This window comes from Caretta caretta, chromosome 1 (genome assembly GCF_965140235.1).
Source record: "Caretta caretta isolate rCarCar2 chromosome 1, rCarCar1.hap1, whole genome shotgun sequence".
Classification (NCBI taxonomy): domain Eukaryota; kingdom Metazoa; phylum Chordata; order Testudines; family Cheloniidae; genus Caretta; species Caretta caretta.
In genome coordinates this window covers 3450877-3471752 of record NC_134206.1, presented here as the reverse complement: position 1 = coordinate 3471752, position 20876 = coordinate 3450877, and the positions used below count along the sequence as shown (strand labels likewise).

Here is a 20876-nt window from a genome sequence, read left to right as displayed (position 1 = left end):
GGAGCCGGGATTTGAACCTAGGCCTCCACATCCCACACGATGGCCTGTGTGTAACCCTGACTGAGGAATACACATCTCAGTTAGCTACATTTTTTTTTAAAACAGAGCCAAGTTGTGAACATTTACAAACAGTCACTCCAATTTTCAGTGACTTAAGAAAAGACCCCGGGGATTCTTATGCACCCAGCAGCACCCAGGAAAATCAATGAAAAACTCCCATTAACGTCAATGGACTCTGGATCAGGCCCAAAGGAAGTATTGCTTTTTAGGGGGAGAGGAGAAGTTTGGTGAAAATTTGACCCAAAACATTCCTCCCCTTTGTGGACGCTGAGATGCAGCTAAACCACAGACGAAATGTTCATAGAGTCAGAGATTATCTGCCAGGAGACCACTGTGACCCTCGGCTCTGATCTCTGGTTTAATACAGGACGTAGGGCTTCCCTGCATTATTTCCTGTTTCAACTAGAGCAGGGCTTTTAGCAAAACAGCCCACCTTGATTTAAAAATAGCCAGTGATGGAGAATCCTCCACGACCCTTGGTAAACGGTTCAAGGGATTAATTACTTTAACCGCGAAAAATGTATGCCTCAATTCCAGTGTGAATGTGTCTAGCTTCCACTTCTGGCCGCTGGATCGTATTAGACCTTTCTCTGCTGCACTGAAGAGTTCATTATTAAATATTTGTTCCCCATGTAGGTGCTTACAGACTGCGATCATGTCAGCCCTTAACAGTCTTTTTGTGAAGCTAAATAGATGAAGCTCCTTGAATCCATCACTCTAAGGCAGGTTTTCTAATCCTTTAATCATTCTCGTGGCTCTTCTCTGAACCCTCTTCTCTCCATACTGCTGGAACTGTGTCCTGTGTTTTCTGTTCTCACGCATCCCCACAGAGCATTCTTCTTCTGGGGGCAGCTGCAGGCCAGTCCAAAGTCTCTTAAATCCTGCTTCAGCTTCTGCAGGGGGTGAATCCCACCTGCAGGTACATACTCTACATTCAGCGTGTGAATCCCGGCTGCACACATATTTACTGATATTATCTTTGCCAGCAGGGACGAGAACCTGATCCAGAGTCAATGTGACGTTTCAGGGTTGATCCGACAAAGCACGTTTCTGAAGCTCCCTCCCCGCGCTGACCCTGATAACAAGTCTACCTGCATCAGTCAAGGAGCAGCCCCACTGCAGAATTCCACACAGCTTCCTCATGTGGGCCAACATGTGATCACTCTCTCTCGAATCTGCCTCATGCTCACCCCATAAATGATGGGGTTTAACCTTGAGCGGGGGATGTACAATTGCTGGACCCAGGTGTCACAGCTGTGCTAACGTGTCCATCCTGCACTGCACAGACCTTCTGATTTGGGTCTGAGGCTTGGCCTGCGTCCGCATTGCAAAATGACAGGGCTTGGACTCGAGTCCCCGTGGGACTGGGGCTCTGACCCACCCTGCTAGCAAGGTCCTAACGCCTGGGTCCTGAGTGCTCGCTGACCCAAGGGAGATTGACTTGTGAGTGGATGGAAGCGGGGCTCAAACCTGAGTCAGACCCTGGGCTTATGTGCAGTGTAGACAGATCTGCATATGCTTGTGGGCTTGAAGGCCAGCATATTCAGAAGTGGCCACATCACCCAGCAGCTGGTGTTTTCAGTGGTAATATCTGGGTGCCAAGCAGAGCTGGAAAAAAACCTACTTTCCCCTCACCCCCCAAGTTATGAAATTTTCTGAGAAAAAAGGGACAGGGTTTTTTCAACATTTTTTGTGCAAGACGTGTTTCGTTTTTCTACCAGCACTAGAACTGAGCTTCTTTGAAAATATGGGGCCAGGCGTGCGAGAGGCACATGCCCTTCTGAAAATGTAGCCCTCCAATGCCGCGGTTTCTTGGTTGCAAGGTGGCATTATAAAGGAAAAGGGGCATCAATATTATTTCAGCTGCTCAGGCCGGGGACCGAGAGATCCATAGGCTTTAATGCTAGAATGACCCCTGTGACCACCTGCTCTGAGCTCCTGCATAGTGTGGGCCATAGAATCGTACCTAGCCCTTTCTACGCCAAGCCCATAACTTCTCTTTGAGCCAGAGCAGAGGAGAACAAAGAGCCACCTACTCTCAGAAATCTCTTCCCCATGAAGGTACTTGTTGCCCATGATCTAGTCACCTCTTAACCTTCCCTTGGACAAGCTAAATAGATAGAGCTATCGTTTGGGATGCTGGGACATTGCTTGTCATTTGTCAGTGTCATTCCCCTTTAAAATGGTGTCTGAATAATAATGCACTATAAATAAATACTAACTTCTGAGATTCTGGCCTCTCTGGGCTTCACCACAAACGTGGCTGTAATTCAGCATATGCCAGTTCAGAGTGGAATGCTAATGTGTGGAGAAACAATGCAGGCTTCTGGGTTTTGCCACTGGCAGAAACCCTTGCCCTCAGAGCAACATCTGCATAACGTAGATGATGTGTTTGGAGGTGTTGCTGGTAATGCAAAGACTAAAGGGTAAATTGTATCCTAGGTAGCAGAGACACCAGGCCTTGAGAACGCCAGCCCGGCTCTGAAGCTCTTAATGGTCTTCGGTGCCTGGCTCTGTGTCAGTTGTTCTTGGTTTCAGTGGTCAGCACAAGTACCACTCAGGCCCATGCAGGCTGGGTAAGTAAAACCACTTGTAATGCAAATGATGGAAAAGCAGGAAATGGCTGAACGAAACTGACCGGGTAAGTTCCTGTTAATCTTTAATGCACCAGGCAGTTTAAGATTCAGCAAATCCAAGAGCCTGCCTGAGGCTCACTGCTGGGATTCATAAGGAGGCAATGTTAATATCCCCACGCCTCAGCCCCAGTCAGTGGCAATTCCCCACCACCTGCAGCTCCCCACCCGGATCACAGGAGCAGAGTCTTCCTTCCCAGCCAGCACAGAAGCCTGGGTGAGTCTTTTGCATTAAACGTTTGGGCTTGGGGGCAGCTCAAAGTTACTTTAAAAAATGTTCTAAGGCAGGAAATGTTCAGCTGGGACAAATGGCTCCTCTGAGAGGCACTTCTAGGATAGGACTTAGTTCAGTGGGGTTTGCAAGCTGGCTACCTCCTGCCCTGTATGATTCTACACTCCATGAACGTGAAGGGAACAGGCCTTGGCTGTCAAAGAAGTGGGCAAATGCAAGGTCTCCTTCTGGGAGGGTAGCTCCGGGCTTTTCCTGACTTAGCTCAGCATGTGACTTCATAATGCATTTTCAGTTTGATAATTAGAAATCTAGCTAGCTGGGTTGGTGATGACCAGGAGAACCACATGGTGACTTGCCTACCAGGTGCAGAGGTTGCGGACCTCACACGGCATCCAGACAGACTCATGGGTAGTGCTGGGGATGAGCTGGTGGTCGTGGTACATGTAGGTATCTGTGACATAGGGAAGAATAGGAGAGAGGTCCTGGAGGCCAAATTTAGGTTGCTAGATAAGAGAGAGAAATCCAGGACCTCCAGGGTAGCATTCTCTGAAAGGCTTCCAGTTTCACGCGCAGGGCCAGTTAGACAGGCGGAGCTGCAATGTGGCGATGAGACCATGGTGTAGGGAGGAAGGTTTAGCTTTATTAGGACCTGGGGAACCTTTTGGGAAAGGAGGAGCCTACACGGGAAGGATGGACTTCACCTAAACCAAAAAGGAACCGGATGGCTGGTGTGTAAAATTAAAAAGGTCTCAGAGGAGATTTTAAACTAAGGGCTGGGGGAAAGCCAAGTAGTGCGGAGGAGCATGTGGTTCGGAAAGAGACATCCCTTAGGGGAGGATCTCTATATCCTAGTAAAGAAGAGAAGATAGAAGTTGATGAAATATAGGCAGAAACTGAAGAGAAACAGTCACAGAAAAAGAGTGACAATCTGTTCCATCACATTAAGGCAGACGAGGAAATATTGGCAGATTTTATAAGTGCTTGTGTGGAAATGCTAGAAGTCTAAATACTAAGGTGGATGAACTGTAGCACCAGGTATTAAATGTGGATATCAATATAACAGGCATCATAAAAACTTGGTGGAGCAATGATAATTAATGGGACAGGGTAATACCAGGGTAAAAAATGTAGAGGACGGATGGAGTAGGTCGTGCTGGGGGGGGAGGGGAGTGGCACTATATGTGAAAGAAAACAGACAGCCAAGTATAGTAAAAATCTTAAATGAATCAAACTCTATGGCTAGAAATCCCATGCTTGAATAAGAAGGATATAGCAGTAGGAATATTCTACCGACCACCTGACCAGGATAGTGATGGTGAGTGTGAAATGCTCAGGGAGATTAAAGAGGCTACAGAAAGAGAAAGCCCAATAATAGTGGAGGATTTCAACGATCCCCGTATTGGCTGGGTACATGTCAGGACGGGATGCAGAGATAAAGGTTTGAGACATCACTAACGATGGCTTCCCGGAGCAGCTGGTTCTGGAACCCACAAGGGGAGAGGCAGTTCTTGATTTAGGCCTAAGTGGAGCCCAGGATCTGGTCCAAGAGGTGAATATAGATGAACCACTTGGTAATAACAACCATAATGTAATTAAATTTAACATCCTTGTAGGGCAGAAAATACCAAAGAAACGTACCACAGCAGCGTTAACTTCCAAAAGGCGAACTACACACAGATGGGGAAGCTAGTTGCACAGAAACGAAAAGGAACAGGGAAATTCCTGCCAGCTGCATGGAAACTCTTTAAAAATACCATAATAGAGGCTCAAACTAAATGTATACTCCCTCCCCCTCTCCCCATATCATAATGCCACTGCACAAACCCATGGGTCCCCTATACCTTGAATACTACATGTAGTTCTTATCACCCCATCTCAAAAACATATATTGGATTGACAAGGTACAGAGCTGGGTGATAAAAATGCTTAAGGGTATGGAACAGCTTCCGTACAGGGGTCACCCGATGAAATAAATAGGCAGCAGGTTTCAAACAAACAAAAGGAAGTACCCACAGTCAACCTGTGGAACTCCTTGTCAGGGGATGTTGTGAAGGTCAAAGGTATAACAAGGTTCGAAAAAGAATGAGATAACTTCCTGGAGGACATGTCCATCAAAGGCTATCAGACAGCATGGTCAGAGACATAACCCCACGCCTGGGTTGTCCCTAAACCTCTGACTGGGAAAAGCTGGGAGTGGACGGCAGGGATGGATCACTCGATAATTGCCCTGTTCTGGTCATTGCCTGGGAATGTTGTTCAGACCCCATCTGGCTGTTCTTATGCTTTAACACCAAGTCCAGATGTCCTTGCTGGGATACGGGGGAGAGCAATAGCAAAGAAAGGGCTTGGCTCTCGGGCTGAGTGCATTTGGTTTCTCGAATGCTGATCCGGACAATGGCCGTTGCACGCCCCCGTAGCAGAATCACCCTTCATGCCCTGGTGGCCCTGTGCACTTTGTGGCAATTGAAAAACCTGCAGAAAAGCAAAACAAAAGACAAGGAAGCCCCTTGTCTGGGCTGTGATTACACAGCCTTGCCTGTGTGTCTAGCATGGCCTCACGCACCTGACACCAAATACCGCTTGCCTGTAGTTTGTGCTATTGGCTGTCAGCCGGTCAGAAAGTAATATAGTTCCCTGGGCAGTTCCCTGGCCCTTGTTCTTGCAGTCGAGGTGGAGAATGGGCTGTTCCCCTCACCCTGTGCCCGGAAGGCAGGAAGCATTGTCCACATTTCACAGATGAGGAGCTACGGCACAGGTAGATTAAATGCCTCACCCAGGACGGCTGAGCTGAGAATTGAATCAAAGTCTCCCATGTGCTCAAGCCCTGTCCACTAGCTTAGTGTTTCTCAGCTCCTGAGTCATCACCCCTTTCCCCAGGGGTCCCGAAAGGGGAGGTCAGCTGGCATAGCCGTAGTAGGAGCTATAGTATACAGGCCTATCATTGGCAGCATGGAGACCTTTTTCGGATGTGTATGGAGGATACGAAAACCTGAAAAGTCTGGGAAACACCAGCCCAGGCATCCTTGCTAAGCAAGGGCACAACCCTATGAACAGTGACGCACTGGGGTAACTCTACACTTATGAGTTGTACACGTGTGAGGAGGTCCATTGGCTTCAACGGGGCTACTCAGGAGCACAGTTACTCCCACATGTAAGTGTTTGTAGGATCCGAGTGCACAGAGACTACGGTGATGGGCAGCAATATTTCAACCCAAAGTCAGAAAGGATCTGGCCCATTATGACTGCACAGCCAGAGAAGAAGTCCTTAGCCCTGAAATTGAAGAGGGTGAATGGCAGGGAACTAGCTGGTTAGTGGTTTTACTTCTTGAGTCCATTTCAAAAGAGGGAGAGAGATTCCTTCATGAATTAAGTCCCTGCTTTTTAAACATCTTCTAACTGGAGTCATTTCAGAAACAGATGTTTGTAAGGGGCGAAGCTATGTCTGGTCCAAAATGATTGTGTGAGCCCTAGCTAATCAGAGGAGTTATTTCTGCATTTGTCTTTCTCTACAGAGCCAGTGTGAGTTCAAACCCAGGGCCCACCATGCCGACTCTCAACCAAAGCAGCTTTGATCCTATAACGTTCATCCTGACCGGCATCCCGGGCATGGAAGAGTCTCACATCTGGATCTCCGTCCCTGTCTGCCTGATGTACGTTGTTGCTCTTTTTGCCAACTCGGTTTTACTCTTCATCATCATAACAGAGCGCAGCCTCCACGAGCCCATGTACCTTTTCCTGGCCATGCTGGCAGTCGCTGATCTAATGTTATCCACGACTACCGTGCCCAAGATGCTGGCCATATTCTGGTTTAGTGCCAAGGAGATTTCTTTTGATGCCTGCATTACCCAGATGTTCTTTACCCATTTTAGTTTCATCGCAGAGTCAACCGTTTTGTTGGCCATGGCGTTTGACCGGTACGTTGCCATCTGCTATCCCCTGAGATACCCGGCTATCCTCACACACTCAGTGATAGGGAAAATAGCTGTGACCGCTGTTCTCAGAGGGTTATGTATAATGTTCCCACCTATCTTCCTCCTGAAGAGGCTACCGTACTGTGGCCACACCGTAATGCCTCACACGTACTGTGAGCACATGGGCATAGCCCGGCTGGCCTGCGCCGATATAACAGCCAACATCTGGTACGGGTTCACCACAACTCTGCTGTCATCAGGGTTGGACGTCATGCTCATTGCTGTGTCTTACGTGCTGATCCTCAGGGCCGTCTTCCGGCTCCCGTCCAAGGACGCCCGGCTCAAGGCTCTCAGCACCTGTGGCTCCCACTTCTGCGTCATCCTGTTATTCTACACGCCGGCCTTTTTCTCGTTCCTCACTCACCGATTTGGCCACAATATCCCTGGACACATTCACATCCTACTGGCCAATCTCTATGTGATTGTTCCCCCCATGCTAAACCCCATCGTCTACGGGGTGAGAACGAGACAAATCCGGGAACGAGTGACCCGCATGGTCTCCCAGGCCTGGGGATTTCACTGCTTCTGCTGCGGGAGGGGATGTTGACCTGCACGTAAAGGTGAGAGACGCGGACTGGGAATGAGCAATTGGTAGTGAGTGCCGCCACAGGGCCGAGACCTGAGCAATGAAACTCACCAGCAGGTTCCTTCGAAATGAAACCAGATTGCTTCGAAGGCGGGTTTTCAGGAGATGGGAGACTGGTTCATCTGGTCTTTTCATCACTGGAGGTTCCTCCCGTGATGTTTGCTTCCTGTGGCTCAGATGAACCATCAGACACTCCCCTCCAGCACAGATCAAATGCAGAACATTCAGAAAATAGCAAGGACTACCAAGATCTCTGTGACTGTGATCGTATATAAACATACCTGTCACTACTGTTAGTCTGTCCACCCTTTACCTCCCATTTGTCTGTTTATTCACATGTTGTGCATTGCCTTAATCTTAGACTGTCAGTCCTCTGAGGTGCAGGCTGTCTTTGTGTTAGCAGGAGACTGCCTAGCTCAGTGGGGCCCAGATCTCTGATTGGAGTCCTCAGGTGTTACTAGGATACGGATAATAGTCATAACATATGATGATGACAACACTCTTTCCATTCCATTAGTATCGCTGGAAGATGTTAAACAGCAGCTACTAAAGTTGGACATTTTAAAATTAGCAGGTATAGAGAAAATGCATCCAAGAGTTTTAAAAGAGCTGTCTCAGGCGCTCAGTTGGGACGTCCCAGAAGACTGGAAGAAAGCGAATGTTGTGCCAATTTAAAAAAAAAAAAGGCAAAGGGAATGATCCAGGTAATTATAGGCCTGTCATTCTGACATTGATCCTGGGTAATGGAGATGGGTGATAATGGATTTGATTAATAAAGAATTAAAGGGTAATATAATTAATACCAATCAACATGAGTTTATGGAAACTAGAGCCTGTCAAACTAATTTTATATCTTTTTTTGACGGACTCAGGAGACTTGGGTTCTATCCCCAGCTCTGCTTCTGGCCTGCTGGGTGATCTTGGGCAAGTCACTTCCCTGCTCTGTGGCTTAGTTTCCCCATTGGTAAAGGGGGGATAATGCTACTGACCTCCTTTGTAGTACAAGATCTGCCACTGAAAAGCATGATGTAAAAGCATGGTCTTGTTATTGTGTACAAAATAGGTGTGAAACACTAGGGAGAATGTTTCACATGCACTCTGCAGAGGAGCAAATGAATTACTAGGAGCTGGGCAGGGAATCAGGCCCATGGAACCTACAAAGAGTGAACGTGGCTGGGGTTTATGTTTAGAGCATGAATGCCCCCAATTGTTTCAATGCCCTCTGTCAAGGTTCCTCCCCCACTCTGAACTCTAGGGTACAGATGTGGGGACCTGCATGAAAAAAACCTCCTAAGCTTATCTTTACCAGCTTAGGTCAAAACTTCCCCAAGGTACAAAATATTCCCCCCGTTGTCCTTGGACTGGCCGCTACCACCACCAAACTAATACTGGTTACTGGGGAAGAGCTGTTTGGACGCGTCTTTCCCCCCAAAATACTTCCCAAAACCCTGCACCCCACTTCCTGGACAAGGTTTGGTAAAAAGCCTCACCAATTTGCCTAGGTGACTACAGACCCAGACCCTTGGATCTTAAGAACAATGAACAATCCTCCCAACACTTGCACCCCCCCTTTCCTGGGAAATGTTGGATAAAAAGCCTCACCAATTTGCATAGGTGACCACAGACCCAAACCCTTGGATCTGAGAACAATGAAAAAGCATTCAGTTTTTTACAAGAAGACTTTTAATAAAAAATAGAAGTAAATAGAAATAAAGAAATCCCCCCTAAAATCAGGATGGTAGATATCTTACAGGGTAATTAGATTCAAAAACATAGAGAACCCCTCTAGGCAAAACCTTAAGTTACAAAAAAGATACACAGACAGAAATAGTTATTCTATTCAGCACAATGCTTTTCTCAGCCATTTAAAGAAATCATAATCTAACACATACCTAGCTAGATTACTTACTAAAAGTTCTAAGACTCCATTCCTGGTCTATCCCCGGCAAAAGCAGCATACAGACAGACACAGACCCTTTGTTTCTCTCCCTCCTCCCAGCTTTTGAAAGTATCTTGTCTCCTCATTGGTCATTTTGGTCAGGTGCCAGCGAGGTTACCTTTAGCTTCTTAACCCTTTACAGGTGAGAGGAGCTTTCCCCTGGCCAGGAGGGATTTCAAAGGGGTTTACCCTTCCCTTTATATTTATGACACCCTCTGTGCTAGATCTGCCGAAACCTCCACTGATCTAGGCAAATCCTGGCCCATCCCCTTATAGGGCAGAAGGGGCCTGTCTAAGGTGAACCCAGTTCCATTCTGTTGGAGGCATGGTTCAGCGATCTGGTGCAAGATGTCTGCACCTGGATCTACCTCATCTTTGTGCCATGTGCAGGGTCCCTTTGCATCAGGGTTATGGGGCAAGGTGGTGGACCTGCTGCCATCAATTTCCCCCTGCCCCCGAGTAAGGAGAGAATGGCAGTGCCTCTGAAAGGAAGGTTCCTTCCCGTGGTGCTGATAAACTCTCTGGGCCATGCCCGGTGGCTCTGGTGAGATGGGAGCGTGGGCTGGGAAGGGGTTAGATGTGGCCCATAATGAAGTTGCTCTGGGGTAAGGGAATGGAGGGGCCAGACATGATTGCCTCACAGAGACGGGAAAACACAAGATGGCGGCAGCTCTTTCAGCACTGGGATGGCTGTCTGCGGACCCCTGGAGCATTACAATACGGGGCTCAGAGCTGCTCGAATGGCAGCCCAGTCCCTTTCTGCTCCTCCCTCTTCCGGGGCCAAGCAGAGGCGAAAAGCACTTGGTTCCCTTGGGATGGGATTTTCACAAACACCTAAGTGACTTAGGAGCAGCAGCCCCATTGGAAGTCAAAGCTACTGTAAACCAACGGGACGTGTGTTTCTAGATTATGTAGGCCCGTTGGAGACAAAGACACACCAAAGGAGATGTTGGGACTTATTTTCCTAGTACGTTTATCACGGTTTACCACAGGAGAACTGCCACACAGACTTTCCTTGATGTAATTCAAAGGCCACTTGGTGATAATTATACCCAATGTACGAACATAAACATATGCATCTATATTCTGTGCCCGCCAGCATACAATTATAAGTACCAACGGGATGAGGCCCAGAAGCTACCTTCCCATCATGGTGCTCTCCAGAGGAGAAAGGAAAAGCTTTGACAAAGAACCCCTGAAAAACCTGGCTTTTTACGCACTATAACACACAAGAGGTGTCGTTGCCAGTTATTGGACCTTAGCTAAAGCCAGGTGAGGGAATTTTAGGGGTGAACCTTGCCCTCAGGTCTGGGTAGGAGAAGATTCATGGCTGGGCCCCTTTCTTCCCAAGGTTTCCTTCTTATCTCATTTTCCCATATTTCGTTCTAAGCTGCATTTCTTTACAATAAACTAAAGAAACTGATTGTTTACTGCCCCTGCTGTCCAACTCACTACGTTTTCTTTGTCTCTACTGCTTTAAGCCAAACCTTGAATGAAATAACCCTGGTATTTCCAGGGGCACTAGAAGTCCAACACAACCAGCCCCTCTTGCTCAGGATCGCATTCTTTTCGGTCACATGCTCTGGGGCTATCACTCATGTTAAGATCTAGGCTCAATTTAAAACCGTAGTTCATCCAGGTTTCAGGAGGGCACCAGGGCCTTGACGTTGCTGTGTGGGAGGGCAGGATGGATGATGTTTACACTTGGCAGAATGGGATTTTTTATTTGTATCATTTCAGCAGATAAGCTCAATGTTTATTTTTAAGCATTTTTTCCCTAGCTTTATTGATTGAAATTTTCGCAGTTGTGCACGGCTACGGGTTCGAAGCATTTTTCTTTTTGATTTTCAAGACTGTAAATTTTCACAGTTGTGAGAAATGATGAGGGGGGATGAGACAATAATTATTCAATGACAGGCCATGTTGAGATTCAAACAGTTAAATCTTTATAGCCATGAAAACCCAAATTGTCGACATCGTGTGTGAAAATATACACAGTAAATCACCTTAAATTGAACTCTCATATGTTCTCAAGCAGCATATTTCTTGCCTGGCTGCCAATTTCAATTATTACAGATGGAAATATTTTTTGGTCAGGTTTGGCATGTGACATTGACATTTACCGAAAGAAATCCAATCCCCTTCCTTGCCCAGTGATGTCCAGCTGGGCTCCGACCCTGGCTTGGCTCGGGAGAAAATCTCTAGAACCTATTGCAATGCTGGTGGAGGAAAGTGAACCCAATGAGAAATAGGGGTCGGACGTTGGGGGGGAATCCAACCCACTTCTCAAGAAGGATTTGGGGAGCTGCTGAGCAGGAGGGGGAACTTATCTGAATGACAGCTCTACCCCGCCCCACGCCTCACTGCTCAGGTCCCTGGTCACCCCTGTGGCGTGGCTGCTGTCTTACTAAGAGGCTTTTTTGTGGGACCCAGCGAGGTAGGGCAGCATTTTATTCCCCATTTCACAGAAGGGGAAACAAGGTTCTGGGTCTCACCCAAGGCCACACAGGGAGTTGGTGGCAGAGCCAGGAATTGACCCACATCCTCCCCATTGTTTTAGAGACCCCCCCATGGGGCTCCTGAGAAAGACGGTCTGGGACAGGTGCCTGTCCTGGGAGGGCACCCCTCAGGGTCAAAGTGGGGCGAATGGCAGTGAAACGTGTCTCAACCACCTGCTCAGAGACTGGCAGACGTCAGTGCAGCTTAACCGTGGGGCAGGAACACGCAGAAACACACTCAACAAGCTTCCTTCTCTGGCCAACCCCTGAAGGCCTCGTCCAGTCCCTCCTCCTGGGGGAGTTGTGGCAGTCACTACAGGTTCGGGGAGAGGCTGGGGGTTTCTCTGGGAGTCAGGGTTTGCCCTGAGGAGGGGTTTGTTTGGGCAGCTGGATTGGATTCCCTAGGGGCCCGGCTGGCTGGGTGTTGCATGTTTTATGGGCCCAGGGGTCTGTTTTTCTAAGGATGGGACAATGCATTGACTTATAGGACATGGCTGTGCTAATTGTGAAGATCACGCAAGGAGTTCCAGCAGGGACATGCAGCACGGAGAAGGAGCTGACTGGAAAGCTGAAGGATTTAGAGAAGGGAAGTTCTCCAGGAACTATTCTGTGGGTTCTTGGGAAACATCTGTCCACCCATTGTCTCATCCTCTCCCCTTCAACTGGTGTAACTCAGTCTCAATGGAGCTCTGCTGATGAACACCACTGGAGGGTCTGGCTGTCTGCAGCTGCTAAGTGTGTTTCAAGTTTGGATCATGGCTTTTTGTAAGACCCTCTGGTTCCCTTGTCAGGGAAGTAAAACTTTATTTGTATTGTTACCCCTTTTGGCCTAAGCGGTTGGACAAAGTTTGGGGCCCTGCAAGTTGTTTCTGTTAGGAGGCAAACCTGATGATGCAGTCACACATTTGTTTGATGGAATCCTGTTTATTTACACAGAAGGTACAAAGTCCTTATTCCTTGACTCCAGGAGGAACTAAGGATAGTTTCCTTGTTTGCAGCTCCAAGCCTCTTTCTGCCAACACTCTGCCAAAAAGCTCTCTCTGACCTTTCTCAGGGCCACTCCACCAGCGCTTCGGGAGCAATTTGGCGCTTCCTTCCTACCTTCTTTCCCAGCTTCACTGGCCTTGCTGCAGTGTCTCTCTCAGAGACACCCAGACACATTCAGTTCCATCTGCATTTGCTGTATCAGTCCCCAGGGAAACCCACTGGGCCACACAGTTCAGCCTTTACTCAAGCCTAGCCTGTGTGATGGGTGGTGGCTGCTATTGTTTCAGTTCCCTGGTTAATAAAGGAGCTTACTCACTTCTTCACATTCATCCTGAATGAAAGGCGGCTGCTACACTCCCGTAACTTCAACCGGATTTAACCCAGCCCAGAATGACATTTTAAGTTTGTGCTGGGTAAAAATGATGGATGACAGAGAAATCTCCATTCCCTCCCCACAGAAGTTGCCTGAGTAAAGACTGAGTAAGGATCCCAGAATTATTTATTAGTAGAACTAAGATTATTACAGATTTGGGGCCAAATTCACCTGTGATGTGCGAAGACCCAGCTCCATTGCCCTTGGTCTAGTTGCATCTACTTATGCCACCGGGAAAGAATTTGGGCCTTTGCCAGGAAATTGCCACGTTGAGGTTCTCAGAGCGAGTGGCTTGCGTGGGGGTTAATGTAGAGGAAACGGCTGGTCTCACCCACAGGTGCCATGGCAGCTTATGGCATCAGCCGTGATGTCACAGTGCAGACACAGGAGGTTGCAGGCAGCTGCAACACCTGCTGCAGGTCAGCAGAGGAGCAGAGCAGCAGGGGAGCCTGGGCCTTGGTTGGAGACACCGAGGAGGTCTCCCCCTTGGTCCTCTCCAGAGGCTCATGATGAGAGGGGGCCAGTAGCGGGGAAGCAGAAGACGCTGTGTCCTTTGCCTCACACCCCCATCCCTGTGCCAAAGCTTGCAAATGTCCTGTTACTGAGGCTCCATCCCACTAAGCATGGTCAGAAGTGGAGAAGTCCCTGGAGCTGGTCTAGAGGCTGCCGCCGCTCCCCAGCTCATCAGGGTGACAGTCAAGACTCCCGGGCAGAAGGAGGAGTTTGTGGTGCCCGAGGACAGGCTCATCAGGGAGTTTAAGGCCGGCGTCTCCACCCGTTTCTCCTCTCCCACCGACCGGCTCGTGCTGATATTTGCTGGCAGGATTTTAAAAGATCACAAGACCCTGAGCCAACATGGCATCCAGGATGACGCCACCATCTACCTCGTCGTCCAGTCGCAAAGGAGACCCCAGGAGCGTCCGGGTCAGCGCGCCGGCTCCCCGGAGGGTGCGGCCGCCACCCAGTTGGAGAACGGCTGCCTCTCCAGGCCGGGCTCTGCCAGCAGCATGGCCTTCGGCACGGCCGGCCTGCAGGAGCTTGTCAGCAACCTCGGCCTGAACACGGCCAACTTCTCCGAGTTTCAGAGCCAGCTCACGTCCAACCCCGAGATGATGTTCCAGCTCTTGGAGAACCCCTTCATTCAGAGCCGGCTCTCCAACCCCGACCTGATGACCGAGCTGATCACGGACAATCCTCTGAAGCAGCAAGTGATCCAGAAAACCCCGGAGATCGGCCACTTCCTGAACACTCCCGACATGCTGCGGCTCATGCTGGAGCTCGCGCGGAGCCCAGCCACCGTGCGGGAAATCATGAAGGACCCCAGCCAGGCCTTGAGCTTTCTGGCCAGCATCCTGGGCGGAGGCCGTGCCTTGCAGCACGTGAGCAGGGATCACCCCGATTTAGCGCGGAAGGAAGCACAGACACAGGCTGCGGGGAACTCATTTGCTTCTCTGAGGAGCAGCTCATCCCTCACCAGCAGCCAGACCCCTTTGAGTAGAAGAAGAAGAGCTCCTTCACCCCCGGCTTGTACTCCACCCTCCAGCTCCCCCAGTGACACCAGCAGCAGCCGTAGCATTAGCGACTACCCAGCACGGAGCTGCTTCGGACCCACTCCAGACCCAGGAAGCACCGCCGCCCTCTCAACGGCCATCAAGGGCTTGCTGCAGCAGACGGTCAAACAGCTTGTGCAGGACATCCTGGTCGGGCCCGGTGCGAGGAGCGTGCAGCAGTCGCTCGGCCTGAACCCCGACCTGGGGACAAAGACACTGCCGCAGAGCCCCCCGACAGCTGGGCAGCCCCCGACGCAGCCCCTCCCCACCTTCCATCAGCAAATCTGGCACCCAGAGGAGCTGGCGGCCGTGCCGGGCTCTAGAGAAATGCAAGCAATGGCACAGATTCAACAGAGGCTGCAGGCACTGGCAATGGGGGAACCCGGCATCCCACTGCAGCTCCTGTCTCCTTTAGCGGGGTCGGGGCACACGGCAGGCTCAGCAGAGAGAGCGCCCCCGAGCCCTGGGCTCAAGGAAGCTGCACAGCCAGCCTCAGCCGCACCAAACCAGGAGTTCACTGTTCAGCAGATGCTGCAGGCCCTAGCTGGAGCAAATCCTCAGCACGCCCCAAATCTCTGACGAGCAGCTGGAGCTGCTGACTGCAATGGGCTTCCCAAGCCGCCGTGCAAATTCACCAGCTCTGCTAGCAGCAAGAGACGACGCTGAGGTGACAACGAACAGGCTCTCGGGCTCCCAGCACGGCTGTCGCTTAACATGAAAAAAACCCAAACCAAAAAGAACACCATGATTTCTGATAAAAAGGCCGTAAATCTTTCAAGCCCCATTTTTGTTTATTTCATTCCAGGTCGTGTCACTCTGCCTAAGGTAGGAGAGCAGCAGCCGTCGCCGCATTCGGGCTCAAAGCTTCCTCTGTAAAAGGGGTTTCCTGCATCAGAAGCAAATAAAGTGATATGAAGAAAAAATTAGAGCTATCCAAAAAAAAATGTATTTTATTTTCCAAGAACAAAAGGTGGAGGAAACCATTTCCTGGTGGTTTTTAGCAGCTGTTTGATGAACACCTACAAAGGTGGAGGAAAAAGGTCATTTTTGGTTGAATTCTTTTTTTTTTTTTGATTAAACATTTCTGACCAGCTCTAATAATAATCAGTTACCAATTGTAGTAGGAAGAGAGAGCCAGAAGCACAGGCCTTGTTCAAGGCCTGGAGCCTGAACCAAAGCCAGCAAAAGTTACGCTCTGAGCAACGGTCAGGCCCTGTGAAAAGCAGAAACCTCCCTATTCATCATCTGTCTTTGTACTTTTACTCCTCATATTTCAGACAAGATATTTTGCCAAACTGTCTTATCGTGTGCGAGGCGGGGGTTTTCTTGTGCTGACCTGCTGGCATGGGCTCACCTGCTCAGTGTGTTCTAGCAATCCTAGCACCGAGTTCGGGTACTGGACGCTGACTGGCCGGGATTAGGGAAGCATCTGCTTTTGACAGGGCCTGACTGTTGCTTGTAGCATAACTTTTCGCTGGCATGTTCCCGGCTCTCTGTCTACGACACAACATGTATTTATTTATATTTCGAAAACGTCGTTCTCGTGACTGTTCATCGCATGTGTGTTACCCATGGCTCCTAACACTGTTACTCCCCTGCTCCCCATCTCTTCCTCCCCATTCCTTCCCCTGGGGCCCAAGTCAGCGAGGTCCATCGGCACATGCCTAACTGCGAGCACGTGGGGCTGCCCATGCATTTAAAGTTAGGTGCACATTTAAGCTCCTTGCTGAGTTAGGGCCCCGTGTGTTACCCCTGCGTGGTGTGTCTTGTTTTATTAATTATCATTATGTATTTGTATTACCCTCCCGCCAAGGAATCCCAGCCATGGACTAAGTCCCCGTTGTGCCAGGCACTGTATAAACACAGAACAAGAAGTATAGGAGGAGAGGTGCAGACAGACAGATGGGGGCATGCCAGGAACAAATGAGACACTCTTGGCCAGCGTGATGGGCCATGGGCTCAGCACACCAGCTGCTGAATTGTCCAGTTCATGGAGCTCATGGCCTGCTAATGCCTGAGGACACGAGTAACTTCACTTACAGGAGTGGTCCCACCCACCTAAACAGCGGCTATTGGTGCTCCGTGGCTCTAAAAGACCAGCCGGCTGGCACTTAGAGGACTGAGGTGACTGGGTTATGTAGCCCAGTTTGAAAAGGACGGCATTGAACCATAGAACAAACGCTCACTGTACGCCTAGAAATCAATCCGGCCCTTTGTCAGACTCTGCAGCCATCCTGCAAAGGAGGTGGAAGTATTTTCAAACCCTGGCTGTAGCCCTGCTCTGAGGGGGACTAAGGGGCCTCGGGCAGGTTTTTGCACAGGTTATGCACGTTTGGGAAAGAGAGGAAAAGAACCACTTGGTCAATCAGTCACCAGCTCCACAGCGCCTGCCGGTTCAACTCGTACATAATGCCAAATTAGTCAGCTCCTTAGGAAGATTTATACTCGGAGATTGGTTAAAATGTTAGCTGAATTGCCCCACTGCTCCTTGGGAAAGCACAGTGTTCACAGCTCCTTTCCAATGGCTCCCTCGCAGAGAGAAAATATCTTTCTGAACACCAGGGTTGGGCTAGCTCCCCGGGCAGCTGCTTGGCTAGTGAGGCTGGTTCACATATCGCACGTCAGGGCTTTCACCGCAGTTGGCCTTCCTGCACGCCTCACTCAGAAGCCAGCCAGGCAGGAAAGGGGCTGAGCGAAATGCAAGGTGGATTTGGGGCCTGAGCCAGAGTCCGTTGAAGTCCATAGAAACTCTCCCAGTGACTTCACTGGACTTTACAGTGGGCCCTTTGTGATTATTTGCCCTTAGACCCTAACTTGGCAAAGCACTTAAGCATGGTCTGTGCTTTAATATGTGCTTGCATCCATCTAAGCCAGGGGTGGCCAACCCGAGCCTGAAGAGGAGCCAGAATTTACCAATGTACATTGCCAAAGAGCCACAGTAATATGTCAGCAGCCCCCCATCAGCTTCCCCCCCACACTCCCAGCACCCCCTGCTCACCTGCAGCCCCGCCCATAAGCGCCTCCCCCTCCCCACACCTCCTGATCAGCTGTTTCGTGGCATGCAAGAGGCTGCGGGGGTGGGGGGAGAGCGAGGGCACGGCAGGCTCAGGGGAAGGGGTGCAGTGGGGACAGGGCCTGTGGCAGATCCAGGGGTTGAGCAGTGAGCGCCCCCCCAGCACATTGGAAAGTTGGCATCTGTAGCTCCAGCCCCGGTGTCGGTGCCTAGACAAGGAGCCGCCCATTAACTCCTGAAGAGCCGTGTGGGGCTCCGGAGCCACAGGTTGGCCACCCCTGCTCTAAGTACACACTTAAGACCCAGTGAGTATGGCTACATTGCAATTAGACCCCTGTGGCTGGCCCAGACCAGCTGATTTGGGCCCCGGCTAGCTGATTTGGGCCCCCAGGGCTCGGGTGAAGGGGCTGTTTCATTGTGGTGTAGACATCGGGGCTCAGGCTCCTGGAGCCTGAGTCAGCTGCATGAGCCAGGCCTGGGTTTCTAATTGCAGTGTAGCCACACCTTTTATCTTCAAAGTTAAGCATATACTTAAGTACTTTACTGAATGGGGACAGAGTTAACATATGCTTAAAGTAAAGCATGCGCTTAAGTGTGCTGCTGATCAAGGCCTTCATAGGTGCCTTTTCTCGCTGCAGGACTCTGAGAGAGACAAGGTGGGGAGGGAGACAAGCTCACCAGCTGAAGTTGGTCCCATAAAAGTTATCACCTCCCCCACCTTGTCTCTGTAACATCCTGGGATTGACACCGCTGCAGCAACATGGGCAATGAAACTCCTTGTGAGCAAGGGTTAGCAGCCCGATTTCACTGGGTGGCTAACAGATTATAACGGTCTTGCCTAAAATTGCCCAACAGCAGAGCCGTGAGTGAGCGATTAGTTGATTTACTCAGCTGTATTCTGGCCTCCTGATGACTTCCTAATTCTGGAGAAATCCAGACTGGCCTCTCAAAGCTCCATGCCTGTTGGGAAGCTGGCTGATACCAGCTGAACCCAGGAGTCCTAGCTCCCAGTGACCCACTCCAAGCACAGGACTGCCGTCTCTTCTCCTCTGATTTCAGCCTCCCTGCAGCATGCAATGCAAGTGGCTGCTTGCTCTGTAGAAATTCCAGCAGACTCCATTCCAAACCTCCCCTAGGTCTCTGCTGATTTCTCGGGGAGGACCAGTAGCCCCGGGAACCAGGGGCCCGATAAATCCATTGCTGGGTTCCAGAACCAGCTGACGACCAGAAAACCGGCTACTGGAATTTCCACAAGGATTAACCCTTTATCGGCTGTGTTGCTCTGTGCCTGTGGGCGCAGAAAAGTTAAAGAGCCACTGAAATCGCAGATCGCTGCTGCAAAGTGGTAACAGTCCCTGGGTGAGATGCCACACCTGATGCAGAGGGCCTGAGGCTGCCCTGCCGGGCGACCTGCCTCCGCAGGCGCAGCTGTCGAGAGTGGGTATAAAATGCTCCCGCTTTGATTCCCTTGCCAGGGACCGCAGGACGGGGCACCTGCCAAGCCAGAGCCATGCAGCACACTCGGCAGAGATCCCTGGTCTCTGTTCTGGGGCTGATGAGCAACCCAGGGCTTGATGCTCTGTCGCCGCCTAACCGGGCTGATCGTTCCTGCACGGGGGGGCTGGTGTGTGGGGCTGGAAGTGACCTCCTGGGTCACTGAGCACAGCCCCATCAGATACGGAAATGGGATCCCGGTTCAATGAGAAAGCACCTTGGGCTACAGGAGGGCAGACTTATCATGCCGATAATGCTAATGCAGAAAAATGCACAGAGAAACGAAGGGTTAAATCCCTGTTGCTCTTCACCACCTGAGTCACAGAGATCAGGTTCCTGGGGCTCCCTGCTGGCTTGGAGCCCCCGCTGGGATCCCCAGGGTAGCACTATGAATATCCGATGCCAGCCCCAGTCAGTGCGGATTCCCCACCACCTGCTACTCCGCACCCTGATCATGGGCGGAGATTCCTCCTCCCCGGCTGGGGCAGGAGCCTGGTGAGTTGCTGGCCTTAGCCGTCTGGGTCAGGAGCAGCTCTTGGGCATTCAGCAGGGCCCGGTGCGGTGAGGGCTGTGATTGGAGGGAGGGGCAGGGAATCTGTAGCTGGAGGAAATGCAGCTTCTAGGCTCGGGGCTGGGAGAAGCCACTGGCCCAGACAGGTTTAGTATAATGTGGCCTCGCTGCCCAGGACACCCGGCCATGCCCTGAGCCGACAGAGGTAAGGATCCCCGGGAGGGGGATGGGACCTGTACTTCCATGGGGTCAGCGGAGTCACCTGCTCAGATCTTAGCCAGGCGATTCCTCTGCCTGGAGCAGGACCGTACGGAGCGAGTCCATCTCTGATGTCAGGACAGTGCACACCACCATGTATGCCACAGATGCTGGGCTGGCTCCTGCCCCGTGCCACACTCCAGAAGACAGGGGTGAAGAGCCTCAGGGGACGATTAGGAGTATGTTTTGTATCGCAGTAGGGCCTAGGGGCCCACATTGGGGATCAGGGCCCCATTGTGCTAGGTGCTGTATGGACACATAAGAAAAAGCCAGTCCCTGCCTCAGAGAGCTGGATGTCAGGGTGTGACTGCACCGAAACATCAAACGCCCATTGGTAACTGGAGTTTGAGACACAAACTGGGGCTGGAAGCTTTTTGCTTTTTTCTCCTCTTTAGGTACTGTAAAACGAATCTGTAGGTCCCCTTGAACAGGTGGGCTACCGGGATTCGACGCCTGGCACATGAGGCTATTGGGATTCGATGCCTGGCACACGGGGCTATCGGGATTCGATGACAGTAAATCTGTTGGGGTGGGATTCTGTTCTGCAGGTCTTTTCACCCAGTCTGATTCTCTCCTGGCCAGCACTTTGTGCCATCACTCACCCTGGTGCTAAGTTACTGTGAGACAGCAACTCGATCAGGCTGGGAAGACTTTGCCCAGGAGGGCATGGTCACACAAGGTATTGAAAATCTGAATGTTTCCTACATTTTAGCATGAATGTTTGTCCCTCCAAAATACAACCCAGAAGGGCATTGTCCCTTCCATATGTTT

At 50.5% G+C, this 20876-nt stretch overlaps 1 protein-coding gene and 1 pseudogene across 1 annotated transcript; both read left to right on the top strand.

Moving 5' to 3' along the window:
* Positions 1-2795: 2795 nt before the first annotated feature.
* On the top strand, positions 2796-8877 carry LOC125643673 (olfactory receptor 52B2-like). The gene is made up of 2 exons (XM_048866759.2): positions 2796-2910; positions 6438-8877. Exons 1-2 carry the CDS (start codon positions 2798-2800, stop codon positions 7441-7443), a joined length of 1119 nt encoding a protein of 372 aa, XP_048722716.2. The 5' UTR covers positions 2796-2797; the 3' UTR covers positions 7444-8877.
* A 5000-nt stretch (positions 8878-13877) lies between these two features.
* On the top strand, positions 13878-15408 carry LOC125631238 (ubiquilin-1 pseudogene; annotated as a pseudogene).
* Positions 15409-20876: the final 5468 nt, after the last annotated feature.